The sequence below is a fragment of the Bufo gargarizans genome, chromosome 1 (assembly GCF_014858855.1).
Source record: "Bufo gargarizans isolate SCDJY-AF-19 chromosome 1, ASM1485885v1, whole genome shotgun sequence".
In the NCBI taxonomy this organism is placed as follows: domain Eukaryota; kingdom Metazoa; phylum Chordata; class Amphibia; order Anura; family Bufonidae; genus Bufo; species Bufo gargarizans.
Genome location: NC_058080.1, coordinates 456,047,545 through 456,062,799, shown reverse-complemented (window position 1 = coordinate 456,062,799; position 15,255 = coordinate 456,047,545). Strand labels below are relative to the sequence as shown.

The 15,255-nt window shown below is 42.2% G+C and overlaps 1 protein-coding gene across 1 annotated transcript in view; it reads right to left on the bottom strand.

Annotated features, from left to right (window-relative positions):
* The window catches only part of PGM5 (phosphoglucomutase 5), a 162,293-nt gene that overhangs the window by 28,186 nt on the left and 118,852 nt on the right, over positions 1 to 15,255 (bottom strand). The window contains exon 10 of the mRNA XM_044272695.1: positions 8,083 to 8,217. Coding sequence (XP_044128630.1) covers positions 8,083 to 8,217 — 135 coding nt within the window. The remainder of the gene's footprint in view (positions 1 to 8,082; positions 8,218 to 15,255) is intronic.

The following is a 15,255-nucleotide window of genomic DNA, read 5'->3' as shown; positions in this document are numbered from 1 at the left end:
TCCAGCCTTCACTCAATATTCCATATGGAAAACAAAAATATGCAATGTTTCATCTTCTAATAAGCCTTTCTCAAGATAATTGAAAAATCTTTTTAGAAGCTGAAACTTTTCACAGATTTGTGTTCATTATGGGATATTGAATAAAGGCTGGATACAAAAGGAGAGGCTGACATCATCATACTTTCTTTATGCAGAGAGTTATAACTGCAGAACAAAACTACAAAATGCTTGTTTGTAGTCTGTTACTATCGAGATGCATAAGTGATAGGATCGATAGGCACATTTTTAACAAACACCTATTTAAAAGTGTTTGTTAAAGAGCCTGAGGAAGCGCTTGATAGCGCGAAACGGCCGTCGCTGCTCTTCTTGTGCGTGTAAGAATTATCTGCCCCCTGCCTATTGAAATAAAGAACCCGCTTGGTTTACATCACATCGGTGAGTGCCGCTGCACATTCTTTTCTTCGCTATTACATTTGTGATTACCTTTCTGGTAGTAGCAGCTGAGCACCGCCGTCAGTGTGAAGGCTCCGAGCGGCCGAGACACTGCTCCCTGCTGTTTCAAGTCGGACTGTGTTTGTTACTGTGCCGCCCCTGTTTCTTTTTCTTGATACCTATTCAAAAGTTCCTTTTTCATGCATTGGAACAATAATCAAAAATGGTGGACGTAGCCTTTAAATAAGGATCACAGATAACAAATATACAGTACAGACCAAAAGTTTGGACACACCTTCTCATTCAAAGAGTTGTCTTTATTTTCATGACTATGAAAATTGTAGATTCACACTGAAGGCATCAAAACTATGAATTAATACATGTGGAATTATATACATAACAAAAAAGTGTGAAACAACTGAAAATATCTCATATTCTAGGTTCTTCAAAGTAGCCACCTTTTGCTTTGATTACTGCTTTGCACACTCTTGGCATTCTCTTGATGAGCTTCAAGAGGTAGTCACCTGAAATGGTTTTGACTTCACAGTTGTGCCCTGTCAGGTTTAATAAGTGGGATTTCTTGCCTTATAAATGGGGTTGGGACCATCATCTGCGTTGTGGAGAAGTCAGGTAGCTACACAGCTGATAATCCTACTGAATAGACTGTTAGAATTTGTATTATGGCAAGAAAAAAGCAGCTAAGTGAAGAAAAACGAGTGGCCATCATTACTTTAAGAAATGAAGGTCAGTCAGTCCGAAAAATTTAGAAAACTTTGAAAGTGTCCCCAAGTGCAGTCACAAAAACCATCAAGCACTACAAAGAAACTGGCTCACATGCGAACCGCCCCAGGAAAGGAAGACCAAGAGTCACCTCTGCTGCAGAGGATCATCCGAGTCACCAGCCTCAGAAATCGCAGGTTAACAGCAGTTCAGATTAGAGACCAGGTCAATGCCACACATCTCTAGAACAACTGTTAAGAGGAGACTGTGTGAATCAGACCTTCATGGTAGAATATCTGCTAGGAAACCACTGCTAAGGACAGGCAACAAGCAGAAGAGACTTGTTTGGGCTAAAGAACACAAGGAATGGACATTAGACCAGTGGAAATCTGTGCTTTGGTTTGATGAGTCCAAATTTGAGATGTTTGGTTCCAACTACCGTGTCTTTGTGCGACGCAGAGAAGGTGAACGGATGGACTCTACATGCCTGGTTCCCACCGTGAAGCATGGAGGAGGAGGTGTGATGGTGTGGGGGTGCTTTGCTGGTGACATTGTTGGGGATTTATTCAAAATTGAAGGCATACTGAACCAGCATGGCTACCACAGAATCTTGCAGCGACATGATATTCCATCCGGTTTGCATTTAGTTGGACCATCATTTATTTTTTAACAGGACAATGACCCCAAACACACCTTCAGGCTGTGCAAGGGCTATTTGACCATGAATGAGAGTGATGGGGTGCTGCGCCAGATGACCTGGCCTCCACAGTCACCGGACCTGAACCCAATCGAGATGGTTTGGGGTGAGCTGGACCGCAGAGTGAAGGCAAAAGGGCCAACAAGTGCTAAGCATATCTGGGAACTCCTTCAAGACTGTTGGAAGACCATTTCAGGTGACTACCTCTTGAAGCTCATCAAGAGAATGCCAAGAGTGTGCAAAGCAGTAATCAAAGCAAAAGGTGGCTACTTTGAAGAACCTACAATATGACATATTTTCAGTTGTTTCACACTTTTTTGTTATGTATATAATTCCACATGTGTTAATTCATAGTTTTGATGCCTTCAGTGTGAATCTACAATTTTCATAGTCATGAAAATAAAGAAAACTCTTTGAATGAGAAGGTGTGTCCAAACTTTTGGTCTGTACTGTATATATGTGAAAGGCTTCTTTTACATCTCAAAGCATTCATAAGGTTTTTGTGAAGCTGGCACTAGGGGGAGTTCACTGTGTGTGATTAAGTTCTATAGTAGCGGTATATATTCATATGTATTGTGCTCCCCCTACTGGTAGCTGCAGACAGAGCATCATCATTTAATATGTGCAGGGAATTTAGAACTCAGCTTGGGCGAATTATCAATGTATTTAAGTACGTTTTCTAGCATAAATGCATTCACCAATATGGCATTTGGATTTAACACCATATTTTAGAAACCCCTCTATCACTTATACAATATGTTTGTGACTGGTACAAGAGAGGCAATAGCTGTTGTGCTCACCATGTCTGATCACTGTACTTACCCAGTGCTGCCTGCCCTGACCTCCAGAGTTTCACAGATTTACACAAACTCTGACAACACTGAACTCAACCTGTTACTGATTACAAGTTTGCCTGTTCTCTCTGTGCTACACATTGGTGTCTCTGACCCCAGTGGGTCAGCTGACAGCCACCGCAGAACTGCTCCCTGAGGTAGGTAGTGGCCTTGTTGCTCCTCTGCAGTGAAGTCCAGATCCCTGTGTAGGGGTTAAAGGGTGAATACCAGGGGACTGTCAGTATCCCACCTTTGGAAAAAGTCAAACCAGTTAGTTGATGCAGGGGTTTCACACCCACTGCCCATAACAATTAGTCTGAAATGAATGTGTGAAATGAAGGTGTTGTATAACATGCTGTGAATTTTGGGCAAAATATGAAATAAGGTTATTTTTTTCAGAGTTTCAGACCCTATATACTTTACCTGGGGATTTTATAGACTCCTCCAATTGGGAGTTTTATAGAATGCCCAGTTATTTTACAGAATGTTTGGCATTTTTGGCAAAGAATAAAATAATAGGATTAGGCCAAGGGTACTTTCACACTAGCGTTTTTCTTTTCCGGCACTGTGTTCCGTCAAAAGGGCTCAATGCCGGAAAAGAACTGACCAGGTATATCCCCATGCATTCTGAATGGAGAGTAATCCGTTCAGGATGCATAAGGATTCAGTTCAGTCATTTTGACTGATCAGGCAAAAGATAAAACTGTAGCATGCTACGGTTTTATCTCCGGCGAAAAAAACTGAAGACTTGCCTGAATTTTTTTTTCCATAGGAAGGTATTAGGCATTCAAAATACCGGAATGCCGAAAAGTGAAAAAAAGAAAATGCCGGATCCGTTTTGCCGGATGACACCGGAAATACGGATCCGGCATTTCAATGCATTTTTTTGGATTGATCAGGCATTTTTAAGACTGATCAGGATCCTGATCAGTCTTACTAATGCCATCGGTTGGCATACGTTTTTCCGGATCCGGCATCCAGTTTCGGCGACGGAACTGCTTGCTGGATCAGTCTGCCGCAAGTGTGAATGTAGCCTAATAATAATAGGGTTGGGCTTAGGCTTAGGGTTAAAGGGGTTTTCTGAGACTGCTTACATGAAATACGTGATTACAAAAGTTGCTACGTTTCGGCTATAGCATAGCCTTTATCAAGCACAATGGGATCCCCAAATGATCCTGCTTATAAAGTGCAAGCCACACCTCCCCATGCGGCAGTGGCCAATCACATAGTTGCATATTCCACCATTCTTCCACAATGTATAATAAAATGTGTTCACATACTTTCAATTGAATTATATATTAATCATCCCATATGAAAAATAGCACTCTCACCCGGTGATATATAGAATGCATAACTTCGTGATGCATCATTGCAGCGTGTCCCCCTGAATCCAGTGCGCATGTCCAGGGAGGAGAAAACGTTCCCTCACGTGTCTGACACTAATCACATGATCGCAAACTAACCTGTCCATGCGATCATCAATGCAGCCGAGCCGCTTCCTACTCCTCCCACAGGCTGCGCTCCAGGGACGCACAATGAACACCCCGCCCCCATACAGACCCGCTGGCAGCAAACATACCAACGATTATCCTATGGACCAGCGATAATAAATTAATTTCCAATTATGGAGGGGGGTAAGTTCCTCCTCATTATGAATCACGGAGATGTATTCAATATACAACAGCAATAGTGATCTTAGTGAATATGTCCCTACAAATACAAAAGTTAAAAACAAGAACGTATTAAAAATCACAATACTGAGTACAAATTAATCATTACGTCCCATGGATAACCTACACATTACCCACACTAAATTCAATATTCATCCCATAAGGTTGGAGTGCCTTCAATTAAAAAATCCATTTAAATTCCTTCCTCCGTAGGATTCGATCTCTATCGCCCCCACGTCTCATTTTACCAACTGAATCAATAATCCGGAACCGTAGCTGGTTGACCGAGTGTCCACGCTCAACAAAATGCTTTGCTACTAGTTTATCCACCAGTTCCCTTCTGATGTTGCTCTTGTGGGAATTAATCTGCTCACATGCCTCCATTGTGGTCTCACCTATGTAAATGAGACCACAGGGGTACGTGGATCATGTAAATGACATCACAAGATCTACATGTATAGAATTCTTTTATTTTATAAGATTTACCGCTGTAGGGGTGGGCAAAGGTATCTCCTTTCACCATATTACCACAGTTGCAGCAACCAAGGCAGGGATAACATCCGAACTTTCTTGGTGCCAGATACCTTTGTCTATCCCCTCGGGAATCCATAACTTCTGTTCTCACCAGCTTATCACATAAGTTAGTGCCTCTTTTGTACGCCATCATAGAAAAATTCTCAAACTCATGTATTGTTGGCAACCCTTTTTGTAGGATATGCCACTCCTTACGTATAATTCGTGCAATCTCCCCACTAAGACAATCATAAATGGAGACAAAGGGAATACGTTTATTGTCCCTATTCCGATTTTTACCTTGGAGCGTGGACTCACGGTCAACAACTGCCACCTTTTGTTTAGTTTTTTCCACTAATTTATGAGGATAACCCCTATCTAGGAATTTCCTCCCCATCTCATCAACTCTTGTTCCAAACCGTTCATCGCTAGATACTACTCGTCTCACCCTCAACAGTTGGCTCCATGGAAGAGACCATATGACGTGGATGGTTACTGTCATATCTCAACCATTTATTCCTATCAGTTGGCTTATGATAGATGTCTGTCATGATTGCACCATCCTTGATGTATACCATCACATCTAAAAATTGCAATTCGACCGGAGATACCGTAATGGTAAATTCTAGGCCGGGTACCATGTTGTTAAGATGTTGATGGAACAATTGCAATTCATCTAGGGTACCACCCCAGATCACAAAAATGTTGTCGATGTAGCCCCAAAAAGGGTCGACCTATTTATAAATTTGTCCTCCACCTCCGCCATGAACATGTTAGCATACGTGGGTGCCACGTTCGACCCCATGGCCACTCCACGCTGCTGCTGGTAAAAGGTGTCCCCAAAGCGGAAGTAATTCCACCTCAGGACCACCTCAAGGAGTTGGAGGACAAACCTACGGCCACCCAGGGAGAGCCCGGTGCCAGCCAGGGCCACATCGACGACGCTTAATCCAAATGCATGCTCAATAGAACTGTATAGTGAGACCACGTCAAAGCTGACAAGAAGAGGGTTGGCAGGCAAACTCAGATCCCTAAGTTTCAACAAAAAGTGTCTGGTATCCCTAATAAAGGAAGGGGTGCTGGTGGCATGGACACGTAAAACCCTGTCAAGGAATATGGCCTCTTCAAGGGCCTCACTAATGATGTTCTCAAGGATACGCATAATATCCCACTTGGGATCATTCTGTAACACTGTGTACACCTCCCGGTCACTCAGCTGTCTATGCACCTCCCGATTATAACCAACCGTGTCCATCACCACCACTGCCCCTCCTTTATCAGCCGGTTTGATAGTAAGGGTCTTATTATATTCAAGTTGTGCCAACGCCTCCCTCTCTCCTCTTGTCAGATTCCCCGTGGTACCCATCCTGTTGCATTCCCTCAATCGGTCAATTTGTTGCGACACAATATTTATATAAGCCTCCACAACATGGTTGTTGTGGGGAGGTGCAAAATCACTCTTAACACTTAAATCCAATGCTTTTAATGTAAAATCAGCTCCATCACCAGTGTCAGATACCGGTCCCACAATGTTCTCCCCTTTAGTGAAAAAAAAGGCATTACGTCTCAACAGTCGATAGAAATGATGCAAATCAAGTTCCAAGTCAAACCAATTTCTCTCTTGACCAGGACAAAAGGACAAACCGCGTCCCAATACTTTCAATTGATCACTGGTCAATTCACTGGATGAGATATTCACGACCAAATTAATCATTACATCTAGTTGCATCTCGTCATTCTCCCCCGTGTGCCCCTGTTGGATTTCTGATATGGTGGAGGTAGATTTTTTCGGGGATCTGCAGTGTTTCCTTCCCCCCTACGGCACCGTTTCTTGCGCCGAGTAGGGGAGGTCCTAAAAAAGGTATTTTATTCACTTCATCTGATTAATCAGAATCGCCTCTGGATAGTTCATCAGTATCTGATCTGTGAGGGTCCAACATCCGGCCACAGCCTTCTCTCAGATCCTAGACCGTTATTCAGTGACATGGCCTAGGTGCAGCTCAGCCCCCATAAAACCACAATGTACGATGCTGTGCTTGGTAAGCTGAGAGATGGTGATCGGCAGGGATCGGACCCCCACTGATCAGATCCTGATGACCTATCTTGGGGATGGGTCATCAGTTGTATAGACTTGGAAAACCCTTTTAACCTAATTATAATAGGTTTATGATTAGGCATATGGACCATAATGATAATAGGGTTGGAGATAGGGCTAACCCTCATAGTAATATATTAGTGATAGGGTTTGGGGTTAAGGTGATGCCTAATAAATGTTGGACAAGAAGAAACTAATTCTATATATTATCTTAGTTTCACAAAATCTCAGTTGCTGCAGTTTGGTCATTTAATACTTTGCCTTAAACAAACTCTGTACTCTACAGAATACCTAGGAAATAAGTACAGAATGAATTCATTTTATACAGTATCCTCAAGTTTTGGGTATTCTGTACATTATCCTCATTTCACACATTGCCTGCAGGTGGAATGCAAAATGTTTGCTTTACTTTTATATCCATATCCAATCATGTATGTGAAAAGGATTGGAATTTGCATTATCTGTAGGGTTACTGCTGAATAATGATCCAAAACTATAGAATTGCTGCTAATACAAACCAACAGGTTTTATTTCTGCTAATTGGGATATAAAATAAATTGCACATAATTCATTTTCGTAAAGGTGTTGTCTCAGGACAGACATTGAGGGTTTATTGTGAGCACATCGCATTAATGTCCTTACACTGTGACCCCTGCCAATTATTAGAACAACAGTAGTGCTAGGAAAGTAGTGTTCCACTTTAGCTTTTCTGGAGAACACAGGGTTAACCAGTGCCCTATCATCAGAGCCATTATCAAATAAAGTGACATAGTGATATGGCTATTTCACAGTGGCCAGACCCCATGAAATAAACATTGTTTGCATAATATTGTGATATGCGTATTGTGATAAGGTACACTTTAAAATTTTGTAACATCTTATAGAGGATTTTCAAGTTTTACGTAAATAATGGTAGTTTATCATTGTGTACATGAAAAGTTATACAGTATTTTGGTTCATCATAAATTTCAAGATTTACCTCTATGAGTTGCACGGCCTGAACTCCTGACTGATTGAACACATTTTGGCATTTTCCAATTTCATAGTAATTGCTGCAACTTACCGTGTTTCTACTGCACCATGTGAATATATACCATTATACAAATAAGGAAATACATTTACCTGGGTCTCTTTGTTGTGCTTGCTTGGGTCTTTTTCATAGCTTTCTGCATAAATTCTTAGAGTTGTGCCCACATAACCTGAAGTACTGAGTCTAAAAATAATCCTTGATCCATCTGCAAAACGAATCCTGAGTCCCTAGGAAAATAAAGGGAATCATGTTAAATTTATCAGACTCCTGTTTTGTCTCATATGAACAAGTGACCATGTGACCCCATTGCAAAAGGTGAAGTGAAGCCACACTACAGTATGACCACCATCAGCAGCAAGCAGGGGTAGACTGTCCATAAGCCTCACAGGGAAATTTCCTGCTGGGTTGATAGCCATGGGGCCACCTAAGCCCTCCTCACAGCTCCTGGCCAAGTACATAACGATCTGATGCTCTGACCATTAATTCATGCCAGGAGCATCAGGTACTTATGAAGCTGGCCAATGACCTCAGGTGCCCTCCTGAACTCAACTGTATCACTGTCCTCGGAACAGTGATACATTTGCATACTGTGGTGAAGGTGGCAGTATTTTGTGCTGCACTGTGGTATTTATTACTGCTGGGGCGGTATTTTTTCTTTGCCATAGACAGCAGCGGTGAACAGGAAGAGAGACGGCACGTGTGCACTGCGCACGCAGTTTTCCCATACAGCAGATCGGCGGGGGGTGCCGGCAGGATCGTAGCTAAAGGCTCATGAGCCCTCGTGCAAGAATTCAGCTTGGGTCCCCCTTCTTTTATTGCTTTGTGAACAGGGGCCGGGAAGCACATAGCCTAATTCTTGACCTAACCCCTTCCCCTCCAGCCAGAGGTGTAACTTTACCAGCATGCGCTTTCTATAATAGCAGTGTCTTCTTATGTAGCACAAGGGACTTTGGGCCCCCTTAGGCTCTTGGGCTCGGTAGCGACTGCTACCTCTGCACCCCCTATAACTATACCCCTTAGTGTCGGGTGTCGGACTCCCGCCGATCTGATGTTGATGACCTATCCTGAGGATAAGTCATCAATAGTAAAAGCCCAGATAACCCCTTTAAGTCAATAATTCTCAGGGTCTGAAAGAGGATGTGCAAGTGCCAGAAGCATAATTTTTCTTAAAACTTTGACTGCACAAGATATTGATTCTTGACATGATTAGCTAACTTTAGGCAGTCTTTTCAATGTTAACCTCTTTAGGACCAGAGAACATCCATGAAAACCTCAGCAGGGAATTTATCATAAGGAGAATTTTTGAGTGAGTGGTGTAAAATGCGCAATTAAACCCCAAAAGTTTTTGACATTTTGAAGCCAAAAATTGAAAGTGCAGGACTTGATAAATCCCCCATGCGTACTGTATATAAGAAGTGTGGATAATACGGTAGTTTCAATAGTCTTAAACTATTACATATTGTATATAAAAAACACCAAAAATATAATAACTACTACAACTTAAAAACATAATAAATAATTTTTAATACAACTAACGAATAGTAGAAAGTACCTTTTCTTAAGCTTTCAGGGGGGAATTTATCAAGCCCTATCCTCCAGCCCAAAATATGGCTTCATAAAGTCACAAAAGGGGGCTTTTGTGATCTTTTTGACTTATTTACACAAAATGTGCAACTTTTTATGATTCTACAACACTCACTTCAGTTTTTGAAAGTGGGCGGGGTTAACTATGTTAATGAGGTGTGGGCCAGATTAGAGAAACAAATTGCAAAAGTTGCACAAATGGGGGAGAATTTGGTGAAAAAAATGGTAATGCAGACTTAAGCAAAACTGACTTCAAAAATGTTACATTAATTAACATGTAACAGAAGATAATAAAAAGACGTGTGGACTATACAGTCTATTGTTTTGCTATGAGAAATGCTGTAAAGCCTTTGGAAGGTATTCAAATTTAGCTTCTGGATGTGATTCCAATCTCAATATCCAATAAAGAAATATGTAAAGTGAGGTAGTGGTCCTTAAAAATAATAGACACTAGATGGCGCTGTGCTCTGTCTAGTGAAACTACTGATACACTATTTCAGGGCAACAAGATTATTTGCAAATATAATTGCAAATATTTAACATTTTTCATGTATTAATTTAAAAAGTTAACTATTATTAGTAATTATCAAGCTCTTCAGTGGATATTTATTGTCATTCATATTTCTCAGCAGAAAAGCAAAAAACGGGGAACGGTTGATCTGTAGGGTAACAACAAATACTCACATATAATAACCAACCATTAAGAATAAGACCACAGGACTCACCATTAACAGCAGAAACGTTATTTTTAGTGCTTCATTGCAGGTAATACAAAGGAAACAAACACATGTAGATCGGCATTGAGGAAGCGTCAGAAGACTCAAAACATCTTCATGGGTCTACTTTCCATGTATTACCTGCAATGACGCACTAAAAGTAAAGTTTTCCGCTATTGTTAATGGCGAGTACTGTAGATTTCCTTTATATTTAACAATTGCTATCACTTACATTGAGCACCATTATTTACTGGCAGTGTAGAACTACTGGTCTCAGCATAGAAATTTTGTGCATGATTACTGGCACTTCTGTAATGCTGATGTAAATATACACATATTGTACTTGCATACATCATATACTCCTCAAAATTAAAATTGCAACACATAGAAAGACAAGCCCTAAGGTTATGCAAATCGAGGAAGTAGCAACTGTCTCTAAGATCTACAGATCCTAAATTTTTAAGCACCTAGCTCCAATCTGTGGCACATGGGGGGGGGGGGGGGGGCATAAAAGCTACGGTGAACGCAAAGTTTTTTAGCCTGATCAAACCTCAAAAATTGGATCAAGTTGAATGGGATCATTGTGCAATACCTCCTTTTTGTCAACGTGCCAGTTATCGCCACGTAACGGACGCTGAGAGAGACAGAATCCTTGAACTTAGAGACGTTGGTTTATCCTTTCAGCAGATCGCTATGTGCCTAGGCCGAGATGTCAGCACTGTTCAACAGAACAACGACAGCAGGAGATCCACAGACGTACAGCTACCAGTGTTCTATTGACCTCACGCCACCACTCAAAAAGACTATCATGGTGCACAACAAGACAACAATGGATGTGGTCTATGGAATGGTGGTCTATTCCTCTTCCGTTATAAGCTATGCTTCTGTCTCTGATGCAATAATAGTCAGAGATTGGACTAGAGACCACATGGGCAACGTCATAAAGAGGCCTTCACAAGGGGATGTCACACTGATTCTACCATGGGGAACATGATGTGGGGTGACATAATGTATGGTAGCTGGATCCCTCTAGTCTTCATTTCAGGTACACTAACAGCTCGACGTTACATTGATTTGGTCATGGAACCACTGGTATGGCATTTCTCCAAAGGGTCCCAGGAGACGTTTTTCAACAGGACAAAGCCAAGCCTCATGTTGCTCACTATATTTCCACTATTGACCCAAATTGAGTTTTTTTTCCTAGCGGTTCTATCGGTCTTTGGTGGCCCTACAAGTTTATATAACTGTTGTGCCTGACATGGCAGTAATAGGTGAGCACCTTTCTATCGCTCCTCTACCATTGAACCTGATGTTATTAACCTGGGGAGTGCTGTATCTGTTTCCTTTCCAGCATTCTGACACTCACATGTAATAATGTGAGATCAGTTTAACTAAGCCAAGATAGAAATTGACACATATAATAAAACTTCTTAAAATAAAAGACTGTTTCCATCACAATATGAGGCTCCAAAGCCCTGTGATTCCCCATCTGGTTAATGCACAGGTCTGTATTTCATCCCTATCGAAATAAACAACTCCCCCAATGATTTCATTGTGGTTTAACAAAATATAGAAGATTATGAGGATCTTACTGCTTTGCATAAGGAAACCCATGACAAGTTTCTAAAATCGTGCCACTATTGTGATGACATCATACGTTACCGCGCCAGCCGGCGTGATGATGTAATCTCGCGCCGCACTGGATTTCGGCCGAGATCTTCAAGCAAGATGGCGGCGGCCAGCCCGTCGCGACCAAATGGAGGCGGTAAGTTTGAATCAATGTTTTTTTTATTCTTAATTTTACACTCAGATTCTGCGATCATGTATGAACACGGCATTTGAAGGGTACAATGACCCGCAGCTACCTGCGCTTCGTGACAAAGTAATTCATAACAAAGCAAATTTTTTTGTAAAGTTCGATGAAGCAGCCGAATTGAGTTTTCAAGAAATTCGCTCATCTCTACTACCAATGTACTAAAAAAAAAGTTCTTCTTGAGACTACTGGATGAAAGGCAGTTTTTCATGTCAATAGAGTTCAACAGTGTAGCTGGAATACGAAAGATATAAATACACGTATATTAGGAGAAATATAGTAGAAATTATCAGTTGCTCTGCAGTTTTCCGAAAAACTGAACAGATTATGGCCGTCAACACTGGGTGATCGCTTCTCAATTTGTGTAGTACCGGTACTAATATATTTGATACATTCAAGTACTCTCAGCATGCTCTGCTCTAACATGCCTGATAAGATAAAACCAGCAATGTATTAATAAATGTCTGCCTCTAAGTAAAGTATTATCTCCACAAAAAGGGCGAGGTCAGCACGAGTGCATCATATTGTGCAGCATATTGCTGGCTAAAATCTCTGAACAGGGATGAGCAAGTCTGGAATGTGTCAGGAGACATCTGTCCTTGTCAATGACAGGAGGAAGATCAAGGAGAGGAGCTAGCATATGTAATTGTATGCCACAACAAAGGAATTATTCACAAATTCTAATTCATTTCTTTAGTGTCATATCTAATATATAAAGCTGAGTGTATGTATGTGTGTGTGTATGTATGTATGTCCGCTAAAGGAATTCGCACCGTCGCATTTACAATCACGAAATTTGGCACACAGGAACATCAGGTGTCCGTGGAGGTTTAAGACTGGGTCTCAGCTCTCTAGCACGTACCGTTCCTGAGATATTCCCAAAAAAATGCAAATATGGCACATCACATAACCTACATTAGCCAATAGAATGAGGAGAAGGGGTGGCTCACCTAATATAGCAATATGTGAGGTGCTCTGGGTCTGATCTGATTCACCCAGTTAGAAGGAATGAAATGCAAATGAAAGTATAGACCGGCACCCAAATGTATGGAAAAAAGCAAGATTCTAATGCTAAAAAAAAGGACAAGTGGGGGTAGGTGCAATGTGCAAATATATAAAATGGTATTATGATAAGGTAATAATAGGGTAAAAATAGAGTAAAAACAAAATAAAAAGCAGAGCGACCCTTTAAGTTACCCTGTGGGGTAGCTGATATGATGTAGCTGGCAATAATAGGTAGAGATCCCACAGGTCACAGGGTGTCACTGTTTACTAATAATAAGTTTGTGGTAACTTTGTTGCAGTATCTAATGACTGCCAGAGGTGTGTACCGGCGGATTCATACAGCGGGAGGTGTACAATAATGATGAGCAATACTGCAGACATCATGTGGTACAGAAGTTCGGGGCCCTAGATAATTTTTTTTCCTGGGGGGGGTTCAGCTTTCTCAAATTATAAGACTTTATCTAGCAGACACACCAGGGTTTGAAAAAAATATACCAGCCATATCATTCCTAAACCAATCCTTTACCTTGAGCAATACCGATTTAGTTGTTTGACACCATATGGAAAAAACATGTTAAGACTCGTAATTGGTACCTACCCACTCCAGTCTGGAGTGACAGTCTATGGCACACATGACACATCACATGCTAGCTTAGGGCTCTTTCACACTTGCGTATTTCTTTTCCGGCATAGAGTTCCGTTGTCGGTGCTCTATGCCGGAAAAATCCTGATCAGGATTATCCCCATGCATTCTGAATGGAGAGGAATCCGTTCAGGATGCATCAGGATGTCTTCAGTTCAGGACCGGAACGTTTTTTGGCCGGAGAAAATACCGCAGCATGGCCCGCTCTTTGCTCCGGCCAAAAATCCTGAACACTTGCCGCAAGACCGAATCCGGAATTAATGCCCATTGAAAGGCATTAATCCGGATCCGGCCTTAAGCTAAACGTTGTTTAGCTTTTTCTGAATGGTTACCATGGCTGCCAGGACGCTAAAGTCCTGTTTGCCATGGTAAAGTGTAGTGGGGAGCGGGGGAGCAGTATACTTACCGTCCATGCGGCTCCCGGGGCTTTGAATCTTCTTGATTTTCTTTTTTAACAATTACTTTTACTTACACTAGTGCTCCAGAGTCTCTGTCTGTCTCTCTCTCTCTCTCAAACTACTTCTTTTTCTTTCTTCTCTCTCTCTTCTAATCTTCTGAGATCTCCAGGCTCTGTGCTCTGTCAGCCGCCGCCCAGAAGTAGCAGGCACGCGCAGGCAGGAAACTGGCCGGGGTCCAGACGTACGACAGGCGGAGGCGGAGCCTGAAGGCAGCGTGCATGCCATGTGATCATCAGCGTCATCCCTGCCTGGCTGCCCTGTGTGTGTCTGTGAGTTACTTGTGCCACCGTACCTGCCCCCCTGTGCTGCCCGGCCCCGCCCTGCAGCCTCCATCACCTCTCTGTGTGCCGCACTGCCCGCGCCGCTATTGCAGGCAGCGGCACGCCCGGGCCGTTCTCTGGCAGGTTAGGAGGACAGACACTCTGGGGGGGGGGGGGGGTTGAACCCCCCTATCCCCCCCTTATCTACACCCCTGAGCAGTTCGGATAGTATAAAAATTCGGATAGTAAAAATTTGGATGGTACAAAAATTCTGATAATGTGGGGCCAGGATCGGTGTCACGGATGGTGTAACAGAAAACAAGAAGTTACAAATAAGGATCAGACTGGCTTGATCCGAAACTAAGGAACAAAAGGGTGACCCCTATTTAAGCCCTGAAACTCTCCCTGTCTTCTCAGCCCATGCAAAGATCTCTATGATAGAAAATTGCATGCCCTCGTCCCTCGACTGTATGACACCTGAACACCCTATAATAGTGAGGGGACACGACCACCGGCTCCCTACACTTAATACGGAGGGAGTCAGGGTTAACTAGGATCAAGCAAACAGGAAAACACAAATCAATGAACAGACTTATCTGTAGAAGCATCATTTGTAGCATCCAGCATGCACACACTCCAGGAAGTTGTATAAACCGCAAAGTGATGCAGTATGGGAGGGGATTTAAAGGGATGCAATCAGTGCAACTAGATGACAGCTGAGAGAGGGAAATGAGATGACAAAACGAAAGCAAAACAATAGAACCTCAAGCAGGAGGTTCTGAAGAA